General features: G+C 46.1%; 1 protein-coding gene across 2 annotated transcripts in view; it reads right to left on the minus strand.

The window, feature by feature from the left end:
- Positions 1–15,335, minus strand: part of ASB5 (ankyrin repeat and SOCS box containing 5) — a 554,925-nt gene that overhangs the window by 436,521 nt on the left and 103,069 nt on the right. The window contains exon 1 of one of the 2 annotated variants that reach the window (XM_069631444.1): positions 7,733–8,045. The exons of the other annotated variant lie outside the window; for it this stretch is intronic. Within the exon in view, the coding sequence (XP_069487545.1) occupies positions 7,733–7,928 (196 nt within the window). The 5' untranslated portion in view covers positions 7,929–8,045. Of the gene's footprint in view, positions 1–7,732; positions 8,046–15,335 lie in introns of those variants that run through there. 2 annotated transcript variants of the gene reach the window in all.

Consider the following 15,335-nt stretch of genomic DNA (forward strand, 5'->3'; position numbering starts at 1 on the left):
TAGGCCTAGTGACTTTGAGATTGTGCAAGTGCAGGGGAGAGGGGACGGGAGAAGTGCCAGGGGTCGGGGGTGGCAAGTGCCAGACACGGGTTCACAAACAAGTAGTGCAGCCAACAGGTGGCAAGCGCAGGTTAAAAGTGCAGACAATAGGTGTCAATGCAGGTAAGGGGACTGTAGGATTGCAAATATAGACCACAAGTGCAGGGGATGGCAGGAGGCAGTGCAGGAGTGCTACTGGGCAGGCAGGGACCTGGGACCAAATTCAGAGGGTAGCCAGCTGGCAGGGGAGAGGAAGAGAGAAGGCCAGAGATGGTTCTGCTCAAGTTTTCAGAGAGGCAGGCAGGCTGTTCCAGAGGGAGGCACCAGCCAAAGAAAGAGATCTGCCCCCAACTCATTGCTTGGAGAAGCGAATGACCCTCAAGTAGTTGGAGGTGGAGGAGCGAAGAGCTTGAGTTGGAAGATATTTCTGAAGAGAGAGTTGGAGGTATTGCAGTTCCAGGCCTCAGAAGGCCTAGTGGAAAATGCAAAGGGTCTTAAACATGATCCTTGCTGCCACTGGGAGCCAATGGAGAGATTTCAGGGCTGGAGAGATACGATCCATGGGCTTGAGGCCAAGGACAAGTCATGCCAGCCTGTTCGTGATGAGTTGTAGAAGACGGAGGGTACAGGCAGGCAGATTTAGAAAGAGGCTTTTGCGGTATTCCAGCATAGAGAGAACCAGAGCTCTAGAGACAGTGAGCTTCTGGGGGAAGGTGAGAAAAAAAAGAATACCTCTGAGGAGGTGCAGCTGGTAGTTTGACTTCTTAGAGACATCAGAGATGTGAGGAGAGAAGGAGAGTGTGGAGTCTAAGATGACCCCACGGTTCTTAGCCTCACAGGTGGGAGCAGGAAGAGGGCCCAGAGTGGGTGGCCAGAGAGTGACAGGAAAGGAAGGTGCAGGTGTGCCTTTGAGGATGATCTCCGTATTACTGGCATTAAGGCAGAGATCATTAATGGCACAGCACTCCTGGATTGCAGACAGACAATCCAGGATGAGAGAGGGAGAGGAGGCAGCTGAGGGGAGCCTGAAAGTGAGCTGAGTGTCATCCGCATAGCACTGAAAGTTGGAGCAGAGAGGAACAATGTGGTGGGGGAGAGGTGCCAGGTATTGGTTGAACAGCCAGGGAGAAAGATTAGACCCCTGGGGAACACCACAGGTAGAGAGTGACATAGTGGAGAGGAGGGAACCAAGTTAGGGAGGGTCAGCAAGTTAGACCAGGGAGGGTCAGTCAGAGAGGAAAGAGGTCAGCCAGGCCAGGGCCTGATCAGTGATACCCAGGTTTTCACGGAGCCGGTTGAACAGGATGGCATTGTTGACCGTGTCGAAAGCAGAGGAGAGATCAAGTAAGATGAAGACAGAGGGGTGATTGACATTGTGGTTAGAGAGCAGGTCTTCATTGATATTCAGGGGAGCAGTTTCCGTGCTTCTGGCTGCTCTGAAGCCAGACTGATGGTCGCGTAGACAACCAACAGATTCAGTGTGAAGATTAAGCTTGGAGATGGACAGCTTTTCCAAGAGTTTGCCCAGGAAAGGAGTAATGAGATTGGGTGATAGGTAGCCAGACAGGAGGGGTCAGCTATGGGATTTTTAAGAAGAGGGTGCACAAGAGAGTGTTTCAGGGGGAAAGGGAAGGTTCCAGTGGTGAAAGGGTGATTGCAAAAGTCAGCCAAGGCTGGAGCGAGTGTCTGAATATGGTCCTTGATGGTTTTGTATGAACAGGGAAGAATCTGTTTTGATGAGACTTTCATAGATCGAACTTGTCTAGAAACCTTGTGTGGGGTAAACAGAGGAAAGGTAGAGAAGGGAGGAGGAGAGGTGGCTGCCGGGAGGCCAGAGGTAGAGGAGTAAGTAGAGGGAGAAGGAGGAGAGGAAGAGAGGGTGGACAGGATGTCCTGGGTTTTAGAGATGAAATGTGAGGCCAACGCCGTGCAGAGGGTCTGGGAGGGGACAGGAGAGGTAGAGGCTGCAGCAGGATTGGCCAGTTCCTTGCATATTTTAAAGAGTTTGCCCGAGTTATTAGATGCCGCAGAAACGTGGGCTTGGATGTGAGCTCTCTTCTTAGTGAGGACAGAGAGTCAGTATTGCCTTTGGAGCAGGCAGCAGGCCAGTCTGTCAGAGGATGTACAAGATTCCAGCCATTTCCTCTCAGGCACCCTACACTTTTGTTTACGGGTGATGAAGTCTGAGCCGTACCAAGAGTTGCATTTGGCTTTGGGCTTCAAGTAGATCCTCATGACAGGGGCAAGTACATCAAGAGTGTCAGAGATAGAAGAGTGGAGGTTGGAAAGGGGTGTGTCAGGATGTGAGTCAGCCAGAGGTGCAGCAGGGGGAGAGAAAGTAGCGGCGAAAGCCTCAACTGACACACTAATAGAGAGAAGGTGGTAGGGCAGGTGGATTGGATAGAGAGAGACGGGGTAGAGAGAGGGGGTAGGGTGAGTGTGTGGGGTAAGAGAGTTGGTAGGGTAGCTGGGGGTATAGAGAGTTAGTAGGGTCCGTGGGTTGGGGTAGAGAGAGTTGGATGGCTTGGTGTGTGTGGGTAGAAAGAGTTGGTAGGCTGAGAGGGTGGGGTATAGAGTTGGTATGCTGGGTGGGGGTAGAGCAAGTTGGTAGGGTGCGAGGATGGGGTAGAGAAAGTTGGATAAGGTTAGTGGGTGGGGTTAGAGAAATTTGGGTTTTTAGAGAAAGTTGGGTGGCTGGGGTTAGAGGCAGAGTGGTAGAGTGGTTGGGTGCAGGTAGAGTGGGGTAGGGTGGGTGTGTGTCAGTAGAGAGAGTGAGGTTAGGGTGGGTCAGTGGGGATAAGGAGAGTGTGTGTAGGGTGGGTCAGTGGGGGTAGGTTGCATGGGTGGGGGTAGAGAGCGCGGGGGTATGGTGGGTAGGGTGGGTTGGGGTAGAGAATGTGGGCATAGAATGGGTGGGGTTTAGGGGTTGTACAGAAAGTGGGGTTAGGGGTATAGCGAGCAGGGGTAGGGTGGACAGTTTGGAGGTAGCGAGACTGCGGTAGTTGGTGTAAAGGGGTGGGTTGATAAAATTGGGTAGGGTGGGTATGGGGTTGGGGGTTGAGAGAATGGGGCTAGGGTGGGTGGGTGAAGGTAGAGAGAGAGAGGGTGTAGGGTCGATGGGGGTAGAGAGAGTGTGGGTAGAGTGGGTGGCTGAGTAAGTCAGGGTGGAGAGAGTGGGGGGTGGGGTTGCTGAGTGGTGGTAGTTGGTTGAGGGCAGGAAACCTGAACAGCAAAGCAGCCACGGGAGGACTTGTCAAATGTAGCTCAAAACAGCCCCAACATAACCCAACCAGCACATGTAAGGGGGTGTGGATAGAGGGAGTGGGGTGTGTGAGGGTAGGAAGAGTGGGGGTGTGGGTAGAGAAAATGGTCATGGGGTGGGTGATAATAGAGAGGCAGCCTCTGGAGGAATAACAAAAAGACCACTGCCCACAAATAGCCCAATTGTACATGAAATAGCCCAAAATAACCCAACAAGGCACATCATTACGCAGCTGGGAAATGGAAAGCCTGGCCGTCTTGCATCTTACAAAGCTGCTTATTGGATTAAATATTGTTAGGGTGCTCCTTGGGTAGTGCGGTGGAGGAGTTTGGAAAAATATGTTCTCAGTTCAGAACTCCATTCCCCTCTCTCTCTCATTTGTAACAAAGGTTTTGTTCATTTTGTGGCTTGCACCTCAAACGTTTGCCAAAGCCAAAAAGGCTCACTTGCGGTTTAGTATACTATAGTTTTGTTCTATACTTAGAAAGTTGTCTCTGTCAACTCATCGCAACGGCGTGTAATGCAGCTTTCATTGATGCCCTCAAGTATGAAACACTGATGTCACTACCAGCGATTTATTTATTTATTTATTACATTTATATAGCGCACTACAGCCCAAAGGCATTGAGGTGCTTTTACAGGAAGTGTGCATAGTCAGGATTGCGGTTACGGACTGTAATTGCTTAGTTACGAAGAGGAAATATACATGGTGAAGATTACGGCTACAATGTGGTTACTTGGTTACAAAGTGGAGGATCAGAGGTGCTCAGATGCAAAATACAATATAGTTAGGTGAAGTTCAGTGTGCACTGATGTTAACCGATCAAACAAATAGCCTGGTTTTGATGGCTTTGCGGAAGGCTAGGTGAGAGTCAATTCTCCTGAGGTGCATAGGTAAGGCGTTCCAGTGTATGACAGCCATGGCTATGAAGCTGGAGCCACCTGCACGCACTTTACGGGTTTTGGGCATGTAGATCCGGTTAGTGTAGGCCATGGATATGCGTTGAGCCATGTGGGGGGTGCAAGATCATGGAGGCATTTGTGCATGAGGGAAAGGATTCTCTCCTTCACAGGTAGCCAGTGGACCTGTCTTCTGAGGTCGAAAATGTGGTCCTTTTTTGAGAATCCTGTGGCAGCCCTGAGAGCGTTTTTCTGAACTAGTTGGTGTGTAGCAATGTTTTTGCCAGAGGTCCCACCAAGGAGAACGTTGCAGTAGTCCAATCTTGAACCAATCGTAGCCCTAGCAATGGTAAGGCAGTTCTGTGAGGTTAAGAAAGGAATTGCTGCATTAAGCAGTTTGGAATAGTATGCCGAAGAGGAGGCAATGGCATTGACCTGCTTGTTCATAGTGAGATTAGAGTTGAGGTAGACTCCCAAGATCTTGACTGATTGGGATACTGCAATGGATATATTGTCAGTATTTAAGGAGCAATACTTTTTGTCCAGGTTACCCAGAATGGTTGGTGAACCAATGAGTTGAAGCTCTGTTTTCTCGCTGTTAAGTCACAGCCAATTTTCTGCCATCCAGGCTTGGATGGTGCAGTAAATGGAGTTAACGGTAGTCCTGTCTGCCTCATAGTCACCTGTAAGCGGGATGAGCACCTGGGTGTCATCAGCATACTTGGTGTATGAGATGCCCAGAGAATCGAGCAAGTTAAAGAGAGGCCTTGTGAAGAGGTTATAGAGGGTGGGCACGATGCAAGAGCCCTGAGGCACCCCACATTTGATGTGACTGGGAGTGGCACACGCTGAGTCAGACAAGACTTTCATAGCCCTTTCCTGAAGAAATGAGGTGATCCATGCACAAGCTTTGGGGAAGAAGTTAGCTGCAATGGAAAGATGGTGGCACAGAGTGTTGTGGTCCACGAGGTAAATGCGGCCGATAAATCGAGGAGCAGAAGGAGCGCAGGTTTGCCGGCGTCTCTGATGTCATCCATTTGATTTTTTAGGTCAAGGAGGGCCGTTTCGGTCCCATGTGTTGGTCAGCACATATGCAAATTAGGGGGGAAATGCACATCTTTTGGCACACATTTCCTTTATAAAGTCTAGAACCAGCCCTGCTCAAATGCACTAAAACGCAACAGCAAACTTCACAAGAGCTCACCAGCAGTCCTTTGTCACCAGCTTTCACATCTTTGATGCCCTTTGCCACCCGCTTCCAGAGGATAGTTATTCCAAATTCACTGTGAGCCCAATGTCACCAGCCACCTGAGAATTACATGGGCCTATTGGACACCCACAGATGATAGGATGCTCTATGCCCGGGGAAGAACCTTCTCAATTCGGCAGGGAGCTGGCCGTCTGTTATTAACCTTCAGACAAGGACCATTCTACGCCCATACCTGCCATTCTGACCCTACTCACAGAAAGTATCCCTGCAGTTTGCTGCCTGCCCCTAGAAAGTGACCTGAGTCCACAGGATCCCCAGAACACCAGCTCTCACAGTACAAGCTGATCCCATTTAGAGTCTTCTGTCACCAGACTCCTGGGACCTCATGTGTGGTGTAGGGAGGCTGGACGCCAGGTATGGGTTTTTTGTTGTGGGGAAGCAGGATGGCAGGTATCAGTTTCGTCCTTTAGGTAGAGGGAGGAGTGAGGAGGCAGGTCTGCGGTTTTGTATTGTGGTGGGGAGGAAGGCAGGACACCAGGCATGGGTTTTGTGTTGTGGTACGTGGCAAGGTAGGAAGCCGAGTATGAGTTTTGTGTTTGTGAAGGGAGGCATGAGGGCAGGTGTGGGGTTTGTGTTGTGGTGGGTGTCAAGGCATGATGCAGAGTATGGGTTCTGTGTTTTTGAGGGGAGGCAGGACGGCAGGGGTATGGTTTGTTTTGTTTGGAAGCAGGATGCCAGGTATCCATTGCTTTTTGTGGATGAGGCAGGACACCGGCTCTGGGTTTTGTGCTGTGGTGGGTGGAGAGGCAGGACGGCAGGTATGGGTTTTGTTCTGTGGTGGGTGGAGAGGTGGAAATCCAGGTCTGGGTTTTGTGCTGTGGTGGGTAGGGAGGAAGAACACCAAGTATGGGTTGTGTGCTGTGGTGGGTAGGGAGGCAGGACACAAGGCATGGGTTTTGTGTTGTGGCGGGTGGCGAGGCTGGACGCCAGGCATGGGTTTTGAGTTGTGGTGGGTGGCAAGGCAGGATGCTGAGCATGGGTCCTTTGTCGGCTGGCTTGTGCAGCCGATACCCCCTGGCTTTGCCCTACCCAAGAATTCACCTATTCCCCCACCTCTATTGTAAATCTACACTAAGTGACTGCACTATTTGAGAGGCAAGACCTAACAAAATAAACAATTAACAATCTGAACTTTAACAGCTGCAGTATAATTGTGAGACAATTAATAACGGCCCTTTTGTTTAAACACATTACGTTTGGGTGCCACAACAAGAACAACAAGAGGATCGAGGACTCTAAGCGATGACAGCTGTTGTAAATGTGGCATTGACGATATGGGGGGTATTTTTACTGGTATGTACAAAAATACCATTTAAGGAAAGCTTGGTTGAGACCCCTGCTTTTGAAATGCAATACTAGGAGTAGGATGGCAGCATTAGAATTCCTCTTGACGGTAGAGTGCATGGGGGTAAATGATGCATAAACAAGTATGAGAGTGCACGCATAGACAACAGTGTTATTGCTACCTCGGCAAAATGAACGGCATTCTTTAAGCATTGACCAAGCCAGAAAACTGCTTCCAATATAACGTATTTATGCAGTTACTAACTAAGCTCGACTCAAGTATGTATGGGGAAGGAGCAACTCAAATTAGCTAAGTAAACAGTCAGTGGACATGTCTTAAATGGTTAACTCATTGCTTATAACACATTAATGGCTTGCCGAAGAGAAATGCTTACCACCGATTGGTAGCTGTCATTTGATCATCCCAACTGCTTGATACGTGCTTGAGGAGTGTTAAACGGGCATTTCTCTGAGATGTGTATTGTTGGTCATACATTATTATATTAAGTCGTATGTGCTTGTTTTTTAAAAAAAATGTTCTTTGTACTCTGGAGAAATCCGAATAAAATACTAGCACTACTGCGACTACTACCAGTTGTTAAGGTTGTTTTCCCTCAATTAGCTCGAGACCCTTCCTCACGGTGCTCTAAAGGTGTGCAGCAGGCTCGGGCTGGCCTATAGGCCAATAGGGCAAAGCCCGAACCAAAAACACAAAATGCTAGTGTAGGTAGGTTTTTTGGTCAAAGTGGGCCAGTCTGAGAAGTTGCGTCACCATGCTGTTCTGACCAGTGTTAATGAATAAATATTCTTTAAAATGCACAATTTTCATCACGTTATTAAAAACCTCCCCCTCGGGTACTACTCAGTCTGTCACAAAAGGAATGAATTGCGATTTTCAACTGTGGGACACTTTTTCATTGGTGCAAAAGATGTTATGCCCCAGTCCAACCCTGGTGTGCAGGTTTGCATTTACTGACCTTGGCTGGTGAGAATAGCCCAGCTCGTTTTCCGTTTAGCAGGGAACTCATCCACCCTTACAATAACTCTTTTCGTCCGGACTCGGCCGCCGAAGCGCCCCATGACAGCCATATTTCCGGCCGCACTTGGCCCCCCTCCTTCCGAAATCTGTTCCACACTGCTGCAGGGTGTGCCGCCAGGAGATGTCTCCATCATTTGTAGATGGCAAGTTGTTATTTCCTTTCCGCGTTGTGATTCCCCCGAAGAACCGGAACCCGGGTTGGGCACAACAGTGAAATCTATTCACGCACACTTGCCAGGCTACGGTAATGTGTACGCAGTAGGGAGGGGGGGGAGTAGAGTTGCACCAACACTTTCTATTTATAAAACAGAGAAAGAATCCGCTCAACGAATGCCTAAGGACTTTTTAACTATCCACGTGAGCGAGGGTATATTTTACTCGGACACAGAATCAGCCAAACTGTTCATAATGTCTGGCCCATCACACATCTGCCTGGTCGATTTTGCCACCCTTCGAAATTAAATATAAAGGAACGATTATATTTAGAATGTCTTGAAAGTACTAGCAGTGGCGCAGCATGAAATGGTTTGGTTTGTCAGCACTGATTCTTCAGCTGCTGGGAAGCCAGCTTTGGGGCTGTCGAAAAACCACTCCTTTATTTCTGCGTGTCTGGAGGTCTGCCAATGCTATGCTTGCAAAACAAAGAGTCAGTTCATGAGATGTGTCGAAACAGCAAAAGTGAAGCTGCAACGTAAATGATGGAAACACTTGTTTTTAATTAAATGTAATGTATAGCGCCAACTGCGGGAAGTCAGATGCATAAACCTGTGGTGTTGATGGATGCAGGTTGGAAGTACCCTTTACCTGTATGCCGATATGAACATCTCTCTGTGGTAGGTATGGACTGTTTAGAGTAAACATTAACAGAATGGTTGTTGATAGAGCATGGATAGGTTCTGAATCTGTTAACTGCACTAGAGCTAGTCGGTCATCTGAAGGCATGAGGAGGGTAGTGTAAGGATGCAAGATTTTATTAATCAGGAGTTGGGGATGAGTGAGGGAGGTGGATGGAGGAAGTTGGGGTGTTGCTTCCTGCCTCATGGTTGTAGATTTCAATTGAGATTCAGTTGCAGTCTGGTGTCACGCAGAAGCGGATCTATCAATCACATTGGTTTCCTACAGTTGGTAGTGCAAAGAGTTTCACAATTGCCCATCGCAAAGTAACCCAAGTTTCTGGTACGCTATTGTTAGTGTGCTGCTGTTATCTTTGTTTGTTTGTTTATTATTTATAGCGCGCGCCAGACCCGAAGGTAACCGGGCGCGTTGTTCAAGGATACTTTAAACTTTACAGGTTACGCATGTTTACAAGTAGTGGTTATACATGGTAGAAATTACATAATGCAGGACAGTAAGGAGAATATACATTGTGCATAATATATACATATAACATAATATATACAGGAAATTTGCAGTAGGAAGATAGAGAGTATATAATTATGGACATAGTACGTCTGTAGAACAGTGGTTATGTTGGTGTAGGGCAGGACTATCGGTCATTTTCTTTGATCCAATTGATACAGTTAGATCTGAAGAGAGCGTAGGATTGGGGAGATCTCAAGCCGGACGGGAGGGAGTTCCAAAGCTGGGCAGCTTTGACCGGGAAGCTGTTTCCTCCGGCCGTACTTAGTTTAAATGGGGGTATCACTAACTGGTTGGAGTATGCTTCTCTGGTGGGTCTAGTGGAGATTTTTCTGTTGAATCTAGCAGCTAGGTATTTGGGTGCTAGATGGTTGATACTTTTGAAAGTTAGAGAAGCTGTCTTGAGTTTGATTTTGTCCGCTATGGAGAGCCAGTTGGATTGTCTTCTAGCCTCTGAAATATGCTCCCTTCTTGGAATTCCTAAGGCAGCTCTAAGAGCATTGTTCTGTAGTGTTTGAATCTTTTGCAACGTATGTTTATTGGCCCCTATATATAGTGCGTTGCAGTAGTCCGATTTCGACAGCACTAATGCTCGAGCAAGGGTTAGGCAGTTGGCAGTGGATAGGTATGGTTTTGCGGCTCTAATCAGCTTGCAGGTATATGCGGTGCTGGATGCCATTGCGCTCACCTGTTTAGTTAGGGAGAGGTGGGAATCAAGGTAAAACCCTAATGTTTTTACCTCTTTTGCTACCTTGATAGTGTTACCGTCTATGACGAAGGAGGAGTATTCTTCTTTTAATCTTTTGATGTTTTGTGTGTTCCCCAGTATGATGAGTTCCGTTTATAATTTCTTTCAAAGTATTTGATTGAAAAAACAAGTTTGTATACAGTGTTTAATAGTTTTGTGTGCAGAACTGAAAAAGTGGTTTCTTCTTGCCATTTCCTATTGAAGTTGGAGACTAGTAACACCATTGCTGGAACTCAGTGTTCTGGAGCGAGTGTAGTGCTGAAACTTACTTCTGAAGGAGGATGGGCCCCCACCACGGTATGAACGATGGGCGATGAACAAGAAATGCTTTTTCTAAAGAGTAGCCAGTGTGGAATATGTAATGCTGGTATGATATATTTAGAAGCCTAGATGTTGGAAGTTTGATGGAGATGCAAAAATAATTCAGAAGAATGGAGTGTCGTTTGCTGTACATGGCACTTCTCCCATTCCCTCTTCCCCACACTTGAGCGATCAGAATGACAAAAGGCCTAGTAAGAACGCTATTTTGTCCTCTCTTTGTTTCCCCCTCCTTGTCTTGTTGCGCCTAGAAACACTTGTGTACAGGCACATTATAAATGCCACATCATATCATATATCACATCTGATGGAACCCTCTTTAAAAGACGTAGCTTATTGTACTGATATATATTTATTATTAACGTCAACTACATTTATAGCAGGGTTCCCCAATGTGCACCAGTATAACTCATGGCTTGGGTTTTGAAGCCATTGAATGGATGTTACTTCAAGAAGATTTCATAGGTGCCTCCAAGGAATTCATTATGATCTTGCTTGAATTAATGTCTCAGAATAGTTCATTTTCTTTCACCATACAATTTTTCCTACAAAACGCAGGCACTTCTATGAGTGCCAATTGTTTTATGTTCAAATATGAGACTGACCATGTTTTGAGACATTCCATGTGGCATACGTATTCAAAATGTTGGGGTTGTTAGATATATATTACACAGCCATGGTAGTGGCTGTGTAGTTATGGTTAAGTTGCTGTTTCCATAGGAAGAGCACTTTTTGGGTGGCTTATAACTTCGCTCCCCCTGGACGAATCCACACCAAACTTTGCAAAAAAAAGTATATGTGAATTCTTTTGCAAAATGTGGTGATGTTTGGTCCAGGGGGGGAAAAGTTATAGGGGGGGTCCCAAAACGTCTTTTTTTCCATAGACTGAATGGGGAAAAAACTTTGAGCACGCCTACAGCCCAAACCGCTGGACGGATTTTCACCAAATTTGCGGCAGGAGCTTGGTCCCGAAAGTGTGCTTTTGTAAATGTGGTTCCAATCTGTCCAGTAGTTTTGTTTAAAACTACCAAAAAGTATGTCGCAAATAATTAGTGATATCTATGTCCGCTCTGTGGACACACTTCCCTGCCCGCTACGCGGACAAGATACCGATTGGCTAATGCGTAGTGTCATGTGACACGTTCCCTGATTGGATGTTGGAACAGTGTGAAGTGCTTCAGATTCTTTCGCTGTTCCCACCATCTTTCATTCGTGCTTTGGTGTACGCGGATATCGCCGCTAACACATATAAAACACACCATTACACATGTTAAACTTATGAAATACTGTTTTGGAAGGTGAGGGTTAATGAGGCTGGGATGGGATGTAGCAGCAGGAAGTCAAAAAGTGGTGTTTTCTTGTCACCAAAGTCATACAGTAAATTGGAAGTTGCTGCTCAATATAGTGTCCTTTAAGTACAGGCGAAGATTTACTGCGTCTGTGTTACAATGTATTTAAAATAATATTGCAGTCAGACCGGCGTCCTAGAGTTTGAAATCTGAGGCAGCCACCTACACTGTTTGATGGAAACAGCGAGTCTGCAAGTGTATGCGATTAGCACTTCTCATGAATGCATTCAGATATGTTGTTGCAAAGTCATTATGTATTTTCATTCTGAGTGAAGGTCACTTGGCTTTTTTGGTTGCGAGCTCAGTAGGCCCACGCATCCGACTGAACCCATAAGGGTCAATTGTTTTTTGCCCTTGAGCGAAAGGGGGAATTCAGTAAGAATGCAGGGAGTGACAGTTTGCAAAAAATTCCATTTGATAAGGTTATGTATTCAAAACGTTTGTAAGACACATGTAATGTCAGTTCAAGAAGATTCTTTGGTGCAAGTACATTGCTGTCTGAGTTTTACAATGGAGACGGTAAATATCGTGTAAGTTTACTTTTGACAACTCTACACCGGAACAAATTTAAATTTTTTATTACCAGAACAATAATTTTGGCAATGTAACTGAGGTACTATCTTTCTGTGTAGTTGTCATTTTTTTTTTTACTTATGGAGAGTGCAGATTCTCGGTGTTTGTAGGCTATCACTAGATTGACCCATGTTCAACGCTAAAATTTCTTTAAAATGTCATGTATCACCACATCAATTTGTGTATCAGATTCCATGTTCTTTTTGTCTTTTTTGTAATTGTTTGGTAAAGGATGGGTATTGATACGTATTTTCTGTTACGTTTTCCGAACTGCTACATTCTGCCATACTGTGATTGCCATGGATTCCAGATACCAAGTGATGGCTTCTTTGCACGTCAGATGCATGTACTCGTGACCGGCTGCCTAACCGTCACTGTTTTGTGGGACGACCGGCTAGGACCCATATGTCCATACGCTGCAGTGGCCATTAGGAGTAACATAACATCTTTTATGGTGGCGTAGGCCGAAGTTCATGTCGACGTCTTGGAAATCACTGTGCGCCCGAAGTGGTTCCTTTATCGAAAACAAATACTTTGTGTATGCGAAAAGAACAACGAGTGCCTCACGATTAACATTTTCGATGACGACCGACCAAACAAAGTTACTATTTGATTGAAAATGGGAATAGTCCGATAGTCTCAGACAGTTTGCTGTGAAATAAAAGTACTTTACAAATTCTAAAATGTTAATGTTGTCTTTTAAAAACCCGTACATTATTTCAAAATGTAACGTGCTACGTTGTACGTCGCTGTGTGTTTATTTTCAGGTTCTGCGTCACGGCACATAGGTGCTTATGGGTGCATTTGACTATGGTGGAGAGGAACGTCATCCAAAAAAGGTGTAACATATCATTAGAGTTGGTTATGTGACGAGATGTGGGAGTGTTTTCATATTACACAAGTGTCATAATGTAGTTAAAAAATGTAGCAGTATACGTTTATTGACTGAGGGGTAGGCTGCAGTCATGGGGAGTGGGCAGAATGTCAGGGTCATGGTATAAGGTCATAATCTGCACAATGTGGCTCTGCGTCACGGCACGTAGTTGCTTATGGACGCTTTTGGCTATGCTGGAGAGGAACGACATCCAAAAAAGTTGTACAATATCATTAGGGTTGGTTATGTGACGAGATGTGTGAGTGTTTTCGTATTACACAAGTGTCGTAATGTAGTTAAAAACATATCAGTATACGTTCATTGACTGTGGGGTAGGCTGCAGCCATCGGCTGGGGCTTCCCCCTGGAACAGCCTCCCTGCCAAATTGAAGTAAGAAAAAAAGCAGCAGTAGTAGCAGAAAGTGTTCATAACCTAACCGATTACCTTTATGCAGAGAAATGATTGCTCTGTTTCAAAGCTGCTACTTACCCTATGCATATGTATCACATGATTTGATTGGACCCTAAGGGAATTACTGTAAGAACATACTTGAAGGATAAGTTTACAAATATAGTACCTTTTCAATTTTGAATTCCAGACTGTTACTGAAGAAAACCAAGTGGCCTAGATAGGTCAGTAAAGGAAAAAAAGGGGGAGCCAGACATTTGTTGTCATCAATGATGTCATCAATGACATTTGTGATGTAATCTTTGATGTCCTGGTGTTAGTCTTAGCAGTGCACAGTGGTGGCGCGAGTTATGTTTGCTTAGCTTACCATAACTGGCGAATTTCAAGGGTTTTTCGGTTTTACTTGAAACCATAACGTCCCGTATATATATATATATATACACACACACACACACACACACAGGAGGAACAATGATCTTTTGGTCACAAAAGAATGTACAATAGATAAGAAATCAGATTTCATGGGAAGCAGTGAGCTTCTTACGATGGGGGAGTTTGAGGGACATTCTGACCATGTTGAGGAGGGGAGTAAATGGAGTAGTCACCAGGGGCAATACATAAATAGACCAAGCTCACTTGTGAATATGACACTATCTGCCGAATTCTGTGTTCTTAATTTGTGCTTACTTCCCACTTGGGCCGGGGATGCAAGAGAATGCATCTTCAGCGCTTCTTATCTGCATTTGAGAATATCAACATTATTCTGCTTTTGGATGCCCATCCAACTCGAGAGCCTTGCTAACTTTCAAAAATGGCCGCCATAATTTCTTTCATCTCCAAGTCTTCGTTGTGGGCAGCCTGAGACCGCCTCACACCACCCTATTGCTTGGCATGCCTCTCCTTGACCAACCAGGGGAGCTGGCATGCGGCAAACCGACTCCATCACAAGGCCCTCTTCCTAAGGGCCAGGGTCGACGCTGTCTGGGCCTAGGAGGCTGCGACGGCTGCCTCAAAACGACCTCTGTACACAATGGACCAACCATGGACCAACTACTCCTTGCATCGGCTGTCCTGCATCCATGGGTAAGCCCCCCAACCCTCTGGTATCGCGTGAGACCCCCTCTCCTCCCTGCATCCTTTCTCGTGGTCTCACCCCCCCCCCCCCCATCTGCTGCATCAGGAACAGTATCACTAACTTATATTTTCCCTACGCCGAACTCTCAAAACCCTTCATAATACTTTGTTATTCAGGGCCCATTGCCCATGCTGTCACTTGCAATGTGTGTATGAACTCTACATCTCTGGTTCATATCTCACTTACTTCTACCTGTCTCCTATGTTAAAATGTCATTCCCCTGCCTCCATGGGGAACACCATCCTGGGAATTCTGTATCCTCCCTTCCCTCAATACTGCTGCCTTTCCATGCGTGCCTCTAATACCTGTGCATTTTTAGTGCTCTGCTGAAATATCATACCTAGATGTGCTCTGAAACCTGTGCTTTTTTGAAAAATATTACGTAGAGGTGCGTTGAAGCTTGTGCATTTTTAGTTCTCTGCTGAAGAATTGTACGTAGATGTGCTTTGAAACCTGTGCATTTTTAGAGCTCTGCTGAAAAATCATACCTGGATGTGCTCTGAAACCTGTGCATTTGCACTCTCAATGCTGGTCTCACTCACCTGGCACAATGTGTGCCTATTCAGGTGGCCCACCTCCATTAATGGCCACTTAAACTTTAACTTTACCACTGTTTTTGGACCTTGGCCAATCCCTCCTGGGCTCAGCTTGCTCATGCAACTACTGTGTCCCGAACTCATTCACCCCGAATGCTCCTTTGAACACCTAGCCTTGGACTCCTTACCTCATTACATTCCAAATGTTTTCATTTATAACCTAATAGCCACATGATTCTGC

This window comes from Ambystoma mexicanum, chromosome 6q, assembly GCF_040938575.1.
Source record: "Ambystoma mexicanum isolate Mex_15411 chromosome 6q, UKY_AmexF1_1, whole genome shotgun sequence".
Classification (NCBI taxonomy): Eukaryota; Metazoa; Chordata; class Amphibia; order Caudata; family Ambystomatidae; genus Ambystoma; species Ambystoma mexicanum.